At 37.1% G+C, this 12,001-nt stretch overlaps 1 protein-coding gene across 1 annotated transcript in view; it reads left to right on the top strand.

Annotated features, from left to right (window-relative positions):
- The window catches only part of REV3L (REV3 like, DNA directed polymerase zeta catalytic subunit), a 120,697-nt gene that overhangs the window by 42,076 nt on the left and 66,620 nt on the right, over positions 1-12,001 (top strand). The window contains 4 exon segments of the mRNA XM_054061905.1: positions 3,061-3,250; positions 5,846-5,920; positions 7,306-7,466; positions 11,562-11,658. Coding sequence (XP_053917880.1) covers positions 3,061-3,250; positions 5,846-5,920; positions 7,306-7,466; positions 11,562-11,658 — 523 coding nt within the window.

The raw sequence follows: 12,001 nt of genomic DNA, 5'->3' as shown, positions 1-12,001 counted from the left end.
GGTCTAGGCTTCAGACTCAACACTGTGATAGTTTGGTGCATTTTGATGCTTTTACATAAGTGATGGGAACAAATTACTCTGTTCTTATACAAGCAGGGTAGGACTTGTAATGTGGATTGTAAATAAAAATAGCAGTATAACCACATAGCATGGTAAATGAGTCAGTACTAACAAGGATCAGAGTGGGTGGCTGTATAACCCATGTAACTTGACAGCTGCTAGCCTAATAGGAATCTTAAATCAGCAGTGGTTTGTTTGCTTTCTTGGCAGAATCAAAAATGAAAAGCACTCAGTGTAGGTGCTTTATAAGATTTCTCTGGAGTTAGGTGGTCTTTGGTCACTTGAAAGCTATAGTGTTTTTAAAGGGATTTTGCTCGTAAAGAGGAATGCAGGGAAGGGGGGACGGAAGAAAATAAAAGGAAGTTTTCTTTCTATGTGGTGTTTTATTTTTTTTTTTTGCTTTTTTACTGTGCAATACTATGGCATTTCAGTTCAACAAGAACTGCTAACTAGCTGCAGTAGAAATTGTTTTTAAATTTAATGAAGTTGAGTCATCAAGTGCTAGCTATAAAAGTGTTATTAATTAATGATCTTGCATAACTTGAAAGGAATCTGAATTTAAGTGCAGCAAGTTTAGACTGTCTCCCTATTCCATATAATTTGGTGCTTTGCAATTTTGTTTTCTGGGGAACATAAATTAACTCGGGTATAGTTGAGCAACCGTTACAGCAAAGGTATTCTTTAAGGTGTTATCAAAAAGAACAAGAGTTCATAGCTATCAGTGTAAAGGAAAAAAGAAAAGAGTGCAGAACTGATTTTGACTGACAAGTTGTAGGTAGCAGACACCTGAATCTGTAAAATCGATGGATGGGATAGATCTATATATTTGCCAGAAATTCTCAGTCTGTAGCTCCAATATCAAATTTAGTTTGGGGTTGGATTGTTTTTCGCTTCAAAAAAGAGAACCCAAACCAAAACTCCAGTAAGCATTTAGACAAATAGTAGGTGTGAATTGAATTAAATTTCTCTCTGCATGTGATCCTGACGTACTTTTTTTTGAAAAAACACCTCCTCCGTCATGATCCCCCAACTCAACTGCCAAAAAAACCCAAATCCCGCCCTAAAAAAGCATAGGAGAGAGGAACTATAGAAGCTGAAACAACTATTAATTTTCTGTTAATTGTATCTGATGGGAGGGGAATACTTTGTTTCAAAGTCAGTTTTAAGTACAACCATGAGTAAACATTAGGATGTGAGTGACACAGTGCAGAAAACAGATGGTCTGCTACCACTGCACGGATTTGTACTCTCTGTTCACGTGCTCCTAGTTAATGACTTATGTCAGGGAGGCAGAGGTTTTCCTGCCGTGTAAAGAGGTTACTGTCCTTTATTTTGCCATTTTAAAAAAAATCCCCCTAGCTCAGTTTCTCTTTCTTTAGTTTCCTCTGTTTCTTAGTCTGTTATTATTTGGAGTACGTAATACATAATAAGAAATTTATTCTCCTGAAATATTTTAAAAGCATGGGCAGAATTCATCATAGATGATGACCTCAACATATGGATGCCTATCTAGGTTGTATTTAAACATTGTTGAAGAGACTGGATGGGGGTGACTTATAGGAAGAATACAATACACTTCAGAAAATGGACTTGTACCGTCACCCTTTGAACAATTTCTTTCCCTCCTAGACATTACAGCAAGGTTGATAAATATTTGAAGAAAGAGCAATACATATGACATCCATTACAAGTAAAAATAAAAGTGCTGTGCTATCTGTGGTGTTTGGAGGCATGCATTTTACAGGTGTAAAAATTGGCAAACAGTCCCAATTCTGAAGCTCTATTCTTCCTGCACTTTAATGGACTTGCACCTGTCTTCACTGAATGGCTGATGGGGCTCTGATGTGGGTATGAATGAGTGTAAATAGTTCAGGCAAGGCCCACCTGCTGAGAATACTCTCTGTGAAAGAAGAGAATTTTGGAAGTCTTTTCAGTGCTCTTATTGGATCGGTGAAGTTGTGCTGCCTCTTAGTTATACTTGTCTTCTGGTTAGTGAAAGCACTACCTTTAGATATTGTTTCACTGTCTTCGTGCAGAGAGTTTATCCAAACAAAATGGAAGATGAGATACTTTGCCTGTCATTACAGTGCAGTGAGGGTTAATTGGTGACATGTGCTTGTGGTATTTTTCTGTGAAACTTTTCCTTTGACCAGTGAGAAGTCATGAATGGGATGGAAAGGTGGTGAACAAGATCCGATGTTAAGTGACTGCATGCTCTGTTGTAGTATGGTGAGGAAAGAACAGGGAACGTGCATTACAGTTGAGAATAACCCCCCAAAAAACTGATAGGTTTGGGAGATCCTGATTTGCATCATTGCACTGCCTTGTCTGAAGCAGAAGCTCAAGCTGTGGTCTAGCAGAATGGTTTTCATGGTGTGCTCTTTGATTTTGCTATCATTGCAGAAAGCTGATGCTGAGAAGTAAGGGTGGTGCTAGAAGGCTAGAGACCTGCATTACACTGTTAAGAGACCTCTCAAGGCTCCACCGATTTCAACAGTTGAAAATGGCCTGGGTTTTTTCCATATCCCAACTTATGCCTTAAAACTAGAATATTAAATGCTTTGGGTGTTCTTTTTAATTTCTAAGAGATTGTGTGCTCATGCCAGTGAGGAACAGAAAGAATTTTGATACTGGAAAATTTTCAAAAAGGCTCAGAAGTTAACTGTCCAACGCTGACTCAGTATGCATAATTATTTTCAGCGAGGTGTGTTATTGCTGCAAAGAAAATCATTAGGTTTCCTGTTGTATAGTAGCAGCATTTGCCACTGTGTATGTCATGTAGTCCCATCTGCTCTGTATTGCTTTTGTCAGTGAATCAAACATGAGAACTGCTCTGAACTGGTACCTTTTATTTGAACTACACCTGAACTTGTTTCATAGATTTATCCTGTCTGCAGTACCTGAAAGAAATCTTGGAAAAAAAAAATCAAACTTAAGGGCTGCTTAAAAAAAGAAAAATATGTAGGTATTGGAAAATAAATATTTGCCTTTTCTTTTTAGGTCAGAAGACTTGTCTCCACTTACATGGTATCTTCCCCTATCTCTATGTACCATATGATGGTTTCGGACAGCATCCAGAGCACTATCTTCGTCAAGTGGCATTCAGCATTGACAGAGCACTTAATGTAGCTTTAGGCAATCCATCTTCTAGTGTTCAACATGTTTTCAAAGTGTCATTAGTATCTGGAACGTAAGTATGGCCTGTTAGGTTTTTCAGTTATCTGTTTTGAAATGGTTTTGCAGTTGTACTCCCTAGAGGCACTTACTGTGGACTTTGGTGACTGCAGTGCTTTTCATCTCCCATGTGTGTTTTTGTACAGTCCTATACAGCAACTGAATAACTCTTCTCACTTGTTTTGTCTTTTATATGATCAGCGATCAGCAAGTTTCCCTCTAAACACTTGACACAACCATTTTTTCCTAAACTTGTGTCCTATTATCTGTCATGTTTCCAAATCTGTTCATTTTTCCAAATCTGTTCATTTTTCTGTCTCTGCTATTACAGCAGTACTTTCCAGACAGCATTTTCTGCCTGTCTGGGTTATTCTAGGTTCCCTGCAGGAGCCTAACTCTAGGTCTCTTTTTCTTTGTTCACCTAAGATAGCCACTTTAGGAAACACAACACAGAGACTGTCAAGTCATGTTTGTCCATCTCATTCTTCCAGCAGCATAGGCCACGAAGCGGAGAATCTGAAACATTAACTTAATTATCAAGCTGACTGTTGTGTTTCATTTGGTGTAGCTTTCTGCTGCTGCTGGAGCTGCATGCTATTATTGAATGTTAATGTTTTAAGGGTTGTCTTAATCATTATTTCACTTACATAACCAAGGACTGAAAAATAAGTCGAATCTTAGTGAATAATAGGAAGCTGTCCTGGAGGAACACAGTTAATCTATATACGTATTGAATTTTTCATCCCAAACAATGTAAATGCTAATTTTCAGTACTGCACAGCACTATCTCTTACTTATTTTTTTAATGCACTTTTGAAATATGTTCTTTCTAACTGTTATAGTTAGGAAGATCATCTTTCTGTTCCCAGCCAGTTTTACCAGTATCTTCTAGATGCTGGTAGTAAAGTGGTTGCAGTAACATCTTCTCGTTCACCCTCAGCAAGTTTACTGATGACACCATGCTGAGTTGTGCTGTTGCCACACCAGGGGGGTGGGATGTCATCCAGAGGGACCTGGGCAGGCTGGAGAAGTGGGCCTGTGCGAACCTCATGAGGTTCAACAAGGCCAAGTGCAAGGTCCTGCACTTGGGAAAGGGCAATTCCCAGTTTCAGTACAGGACGGGGGATGATGGGATTGAAAGCGGCACTGCAGAGAAGGACTTGGGGTTGCTGAGTGATGAGATGCTCAACATGAGCAGGCAGTGTGCGCTCGCAGCCTAGAAGGCCAACCGTATCCTGGGCTGCATCAGAAGTAGGTGTTCATTGCTAACCTTGGAAATGGTGTAAATCTTGCTCTCTCTGGTGCCTTGTCAATGTGAGTGTGGATCACTTGCCGTGCAAGTGCTGACTTCTTTTTCAAAGTAGCTTTTAAATTACATGCCTAGAGCACATTGAGTCATCATAGCTCAATGTATATAATCTGTAATTAGGTTTATACTATCTCTACAAGAAAGAGATTGATTCATTATACAAGATCTGATCTCCTCCTTTTCAACTTAACAGCTTTAAGTTTATTGTTTCAACTTAGCTCAGTTTTAACATCATAAACATTCCTTTTAAACAGTTCAGTCTAGCTTTTTGAGATACTAAATGCACGCATTTTTAACCATATAAAGGACAACAGTGTTATTGCTATAGTTGAGCAGTCCTGCTGAGTTTGTGTTTTATTTAGGTCTGAAATCCCTCTTACTACTAAACTTGATTTTTTTTTTTAGACATAGCAGGTAAGCATCCCAGTTGCACTTCTAATAATATTTTTGGCAAAGAGATTTGATTTTATATTTTTTTGTAGAGGTAACGTTTAAATTTATGCTTTCCTGAATTTCTGTTGACATTGGTTGTGATTACTACAGACTTCTTGCATTCACCAAATGTGTTGAATTATGGCCTGTTTCCTTAACATGCTGTTTTACAAGCATGTTAGATTAGACTGGAATCCTAGATACTGAAAAGTCAGTAATTCAGTCAAGTAATACCAGAATTAATGCTGCCTGTTCAACCTCGTTTTAGTCTTGACATATTCGTTATGATATGTATTCCTTAATTGCATTCTCAAATCCTATTTTCTTCAGGATTCATGCCTCATTTAGTGTACGAGATGATTAGTAATCACAGAAAAGGTGTAGCTATTCACTTTTCTAAGCTGTTCTCATTGTTCAGTTGTTTATATTACGCAGCCAGGATACACTCATTTACACTTGATATACAGAGTTCACGTCCTTAAAGATTCTGTTACAGACTCAATTAGAAAGGTTGAATGCTGTTTTTGAAGTAGTCCAGCAAATTTATTAAAAGTACCGTTATGATGGTGTGCCATCAGTGTGTATGTGCGTGGGGAAATGAAAAACAAGGTACAGCTGGAAATGCCTTCTAATTTTATTTTCTTCTTTTTTTTTTTAGATCTGGCCTATTCTTTTTATCCATAAGATTTTTTTATACTAATGTGGTGCTCCACTTTGGCCTGACACATGGGAATTTTTATTCTCCTGGATATGCAGCTTACCTTCCATTTTTCCCCCCCTGTATTTTAATATTCTTTTGTAGTAAAATGTGGCTGAATAAATGCCACAGCATAACTGACTAACTGATTGCTTTTACTTCTTCCTTTCCAGGCCTTTTTATGGTTACCATGAAAAGGAGAGACAGTTTATGAAGATTTATCTTTACAATCCTGCAATGGTAAAAAGGTAAGGATGTGGTGATACAAAGCTCTGGCTGGTTTTCTCATGTCTTGTATTAAAAATGTTTTTAAATTCTTATATTAAAAAGATTTTTTCCAACCTTAACGATTCTATGATTCTGTAAGAAGTCAGTTTTGAAGCAAGATCCACTTACATCTTCAGAAAGTCAGAGCAGCAAAATCATTGTCCAAATTTTTCAATTGCTAATTTTTAGCACACTCATCATCTTAAAATGGTAGCATGTTACAAAAGGAAGACAAAAATATACTTGCCTGTATTTGTTTTGTGTTGACTGTGATTCTTACACATCTGAATGAATTTCCATCAGGTTACTTTTCCTGTAACTTTTAAGGAAAACAGGGAAAAAAATGTAGCTCTCTTTCATAAGTTATGGAGTCTTTTTTGGTAGTTTTTAAGTTTTTCAATTCCAGCACCCATTATTAAATTTAAAATACACTTGGAAAACTGGATAGTTTTTTTTCATTAGACCAGCTTTCTACTTCTTGACAGTGTTCTGTTAAATGAAAGTACAGTTGATCTTAATCTTACTGTCACAGTAGTTGCAGTAAGTTAAGGAGGAGTTAATTCTCAAGCATGAACTGAAGTCCCTTGAGTTTGTAGTATTACCTATTGTACCTGTTTGGTGTGCTTTTTAAGTTCTAATACATGATCTTAAGATAGGATTGTCTGGGTTTTTTTCTAGGCTAGTAAAATTTTGCATGATCTTAAATTTATGTCTTACTGTAGTCTAGATGCATGTACAATGTGATAATTGTTTTGAACTTCGGAGCTTCTGATGTTTGAATTAATCCTATCCAAATAAGGACTGACACTTAAAATTATTCTTTTATTTGTTCTGATTAAAACTTTATTTTTTTAAGTCAGTTTCACGTGCTTAGAAATGCTTAGTGCTTCTCTTTGATTTATAGATATAGTCTGTTATTTGTTGCACCGATTTATAATTATCCAAATACCTGTGGTTATTTTTTTTAAGTGTAGATGTTTAAAAAAGCAAATTTGTTATGCTTCCAGGAAGTTGTAAAAATACTGCTTCTGTGTATGCAGTATGTAACGTCAAAATAATTCAGGACATCTTTCTATATCAAGGAGAACTAGAGCGGCTTTCAAAGTTGTTATTGGTGTGTAGGCATACAGCTGCCACAGTTTGTTCTGTAGAAAGATTACCATGGACTACAGTGGGATTGGATCAGTTGCAGGAATAGTACATGGAATAGTAGGGATTTTTTTTTTTTTGCTTTTAGGGTGGAGGATTCACTGCTAATTTAAAATTCTTAAAATGTAAATGACAAATATTTCATATTTCAATAAAATCAAATACCTATCTTGTTGCACTGGAATAATTTTTGGTTTATGTCCTAATTTGTCTTTAGAGTATGTGAGCTTCTGCAAGGTGGAGCCATAATGAACAAATCTTACCAGCCTCATGAAGCCCATATTCCCTACCTCCTTCAACTCTTTATAGACTACAACTTATATGGAATGAATTTAATAAATCTGGCTGCTGTCAAATTCAGAAAGGCAAGGAGAAAAAGTAAGGTTTTTATTTCTTAAGACCAAACAATTGTCTTGAATGCTAAAAGCCACCATTTTGAACAAAATGTCATTAGCTGTCAGAACTTCGCCATGGTTTGTGTGGCGGAGTAGGTATCATGTTGTTCTCCTCTAGTCTGCTTTCTGTGTCAAAACAAAGGCTGTATGTAGTTGTGTAGTCCCTGTGTATTGGGACTGAGGAAGAGTCTGCTTCCTGAAACGAGATGCTGTATATCAAGAAACCCACATGCTGTTAGTGAACTGTGACAATTTTCCCAACCACACCTCTTTTCAAGTTACAAGACTAAAAGTAGTTAATATTTAGTTAAAGAATTTACATGAAAGATAGCATGCTATACTGATGCTTTGGTTCTCTGATGTTTGGTTTTGATCCCTATGTCAATGATGGTTCTTTTTTTTTCTTTTTTTTCTGTCGTGGTGTCTTTACATAATCGTGGCTAATTTTTATGCTTTGTTGATAATGCTTTTAAATAAAATGCTTGTGTCTGTACTAAGTTTATTTGATCTAGGGTGAAATTTGAAATATAAATCTGAGCAAAGGAGGTATTTTCAATTTTCTTTAAAAAAATAGTTTAGCATTTGAATGTACACACTTCAATAAAAATGGAGTGTGGCAAGAACATCTATAATGTTATCTAAATGTTTCTGTATAAAAGGGAGATAACAGGAGGAAAACTATTGTCTTTGGTACTTAATACTTAGAAAAATGTGGTGTTTACAGAAACAGTGATTGTTCCTACTGCTAAAGCAGGAGTTGAAAAGGATGGTAAAGTAACTTTCCGTAAAAACAAGTAAAGATCATGCTAACTTTAATTTTGTCTCATTATTTTTATTCATATATAGACAGCAATAAATTAGTACACAGGGTATCATAACTGTTTCTTATCTAAAGAAATACTCAACAGTAGGCCACACTTTTTGCTGGTGTTAAAACTGTAGGAAGACAGAAGCTCAGTCACAGACAGGGCATCTTCAGGATCTTCAGTCCTGAGGAAATAGTCAGGTACCGTTAGTCTTCCAAATGTCCAAAGCAGACTTCTGGAAACATGCAATATGTTTGTATTGCATAGTTGCTCTCACTCTTTTTTCCATAGCTCTTTTCCCTCTTACTTTCAGATGAAAAAACATGAACCGTGTATATTCTCCTTCATCATTAGTTTAATTATGGGACCCCTAGGTTTTGGATGGGAAGAGTTTGAAAGAGGAGTGTGGGCTAAGACCAGTGGGCTTGGAACTGTTCTGGTAAGGGGGAATACAATAGGAAAAAAGCAAGAAATTAAAGACTACGTTGTCCTGCCTTGAGCAGCTGCTAGCAAGATTCACACTACTTTGAGTGGTTCCACATCACACTGTGTAAGTAGCCTGCCTCAGTCTGCTGCAGTCTACAGGCCCAGGGATCACTACATACTACTCCTCACACAGCAGCTGAATAACAGATGCTTTCTCCCTGGCACAACATTATAGAGGCTGTCAAGAAGCCAGTCCTTGCGCAGCAGCCCTGAGAAGTGCCATCCTTTCTAAGCTCAGACCTGTTGGAGTGGTGCAGAAGGCACAGCCTCTGCTTACAACTGAGACACACACCTGCCTGTTCCACAGCTTCTGTCTTCAGGGTTGCATTCATTTTACTCAAGTGTAGTTTGTGCCATGCTGGGCTGGCTGAACATTGTTTCTTAGATAGCAGTAAAAGCTTATGCCTAAAGATACGCAGCAAACGCATTTCCTTTGCAGGTGATGATATAAAAATCTGTCTGGCAAGGAACAGAATACTCAATGATAGATCTGTTCCTAAATCTAAGCAAGCAGCCTCGGGAGCCTGTTTGCAGTGGTATTATTCTCATTGAGAGAAGCAGACTGTTTTGGAGGCTGAGATAGGTCAGCAGGCAAATTTGTAGTAGAAGGATAGAAGGAATGTTCTGCCTTTATCATCCCGCATCAAGAAGATGCAAGAGTTCTTCTTTTCAGGTTCTTCTCTTTATGGTTAGTGGGGAAGAAGGCTGCAAATTCATTCATGCACCACATGCCACTAAAACTATCACAAAACCTTTATTTTGCATAGTTTTATAGTTTATTTTTCATAGTTTCCATAGGCATAAGATCTTCTGTGATGTGACTCTGAAAGACCTTGATGTGTCATTGCTACTGTCTTTAAAGATCTTCATGTCAAGAAAAGGAGAATATTGAGTGTACTTGGATCTCTATCCTTATGAGTAACTTTACTTGAAGAAAAAAAATGATATAGGAATTTGAGCCTTAATTTTTAGAAGTGTTCGAAAATAGGGCTTATGGGGAATGAGAAAGGACATAATGCACTGAAACTGCTCTGTGGTATTTGAAATGCATATGATTTTTAAAAATAATAGTATATATTTTACCAGTTGGCCTATAATCTTGAAAAGCTGCTGTGATTTATTTTTCTTTAAAATATACAACTAATCTGTCCCATGTCATCAACTCACAACAGTCAGGTTGCAGATGAAGAATAACAAGAAATGTTTCCAGGCATGGTCAGCTTGCATTCTAATACGGAGAATGAGCTGATATGCCACAGAGTAATAACATGGCTGTTTTCCTTCCTGGACCAGCTCTGCCTGGGGGCAGGCCATCACTTCTGAACAGGACAGACAGGAAGCTATGCTAGGTTTGAGCTGGGTCTGTGTAAATAGGATCAGATGTTTTGTGTTGTCTTTCTGGAATCACCTGCTTAGGCATCACAGTGCATAGACCATCTTAGTGCAGGTGTGGCTGCACATGAGCTAGCTCCTGCATAAACACGAACATGTCTTCTCGCCACACTTGAGTGCCATATTTCCAGTGTGAGATCAGTGTCTGTCTGCCGTGTCTGTGCACTTAGGAGTCTGATGTAGGGACAGGATTTACAGGACCTAGTCTCAGCGCAGTAGGGTCGGTCTGGAACATGCTTGCATAATCCTGCTAGATTTCAGTTGCTTCTCTTTGTAGCTTCTAAGTCACTTTTGGCATGGTGTTTGCCAGTTGCTTCTGTAGTAACTGCATTATTCAAGGGGTTTTTCTGCATGAGATATCCTTTTCTCTGCTGTTCCAAGTGATGGAATTCACATCTATTATGAAATTTACTTTAAAATTATAGAATAAAAATGTGTTCTAATAAACATTCATTTAATGGAGGTCTCTGACAATTGAATTGTTCAGTTAGTGTATCTTTAACAAATGCAAAAGCATTTGCTCTTAGTGAAAGGTAAACTTAATTAAAAAAAAAAAAAAAGCCAGCTAGTTTATTACACCGATATAGCTGGGAAAGTTCAAGGTTCAAGCTGATCTTTCACACAGAAGTGGGAGACTGAGTAATTGTCAAGGTCTTCTCCCATTCTCTCTCTCCACAACTCCGTTCCTGGGCTTTTTGCTTTCTCATGTCACATCCTATATATATTGTCTTTTCTTCCTCTGAAAAGTGAAGGTTCAGGAGGAAGCCACAATGAATGTAGTCTGTCTTCAGAGATGACCTCTCCAGCATGACTTTGGAGCACACTTCCTTACACTGAGACCTCCAAGTGAAATTATGCAGCATTTTATTTATTTGTAGGTCAGACAACATCTGCCTTCATTGCAGATTTCCACTTACTGCTACTGCTGCTGTGTCTGGAATATATTGTGTGTTCTCTTGCAGCTCACAGATAAGAAAGAGGAAAAGCATGAAATAAAATTTACTGTTTTCTTTGGCTTCTAATTTCCGTTGGGATCTGATCAAGGACCAAGGCACTTGGGAATCCTGAAGTTTACATCAGACTGTATGATCTACTTTGAAACTCACACAAATAGGAAAAGATTGAGGTTAGGTTAAGCTATGACTAGAACACAGCAAACATAATTATAGTAATGGCAGCGTGTTGAGAATATATGTATCTATGTGTTAGAAAGAAAGTAAATTTGTTTAAATGATAGCATAGTTATTTTTTGAAGATGATACTATGAAGTGCTATTTATTTTTTAGGAGCATTTGGACTGGTAATAATAAATAGTAAATGCAATTATATAATTATATGTGGAAAAGATATTGCCACATAAATACACTCATTTTTCATACTGTCTGTCTTTCTAGGTGCTGCATCAGGTGTAAGTAAACGTCATAGAACTCACTTGCCAGAAAATTCAAACAGCACATCTTTCATTGAATGGGAAGAAGATGAAATACCAAGGTCAGCATGCCAATTTTTTTTAGTCTATGCTGTTTTTTTAATATGTGTCTACTTGAATATACTACAGGATTCTTGTCTCTCATTTAAAGGACCCTTATATGTTTTATTTGTTTAAAAAAGAAAAAGCACTACCTTGACGTAGGCATTTGTTAGTTCCAGTCATATGGAACTTTCTGGTATAGGGTTATTAAAATCTAACTGGAGTTAACAGTAGGAATATTATGTGGCAAATTCATTTTTCTCTTTTTTGTAAGATATGTTTCTAGCTAATGACTTCTGATTGAAAAGCTAAAAAAGGTTATAGAGAATACTTGCACATCAGTTCAGATTCTGGTTTTGTAAT

This window comes from Cuculus canorus, chromosome 3, assembly GCF_017976375.1.
Source record: "Cuculus canorus isolate bCucCan1 chromosome 3, bCucCan1.pri, whole genome shotgun sequence".
In the NCBI taxonomy this organism is placed as follows: domain Eukaryota; kingdom Metazoa; phylum Chordata; class Aves; order Cuculiformes; family Cuculidae; genus Cuculus; species Cuculus canorus.
The sequence above is the reverse complement of the archived record's forward strand: the minus strand, read 5'-3'. Positions and strand labels throughout refer to the sequence as shown.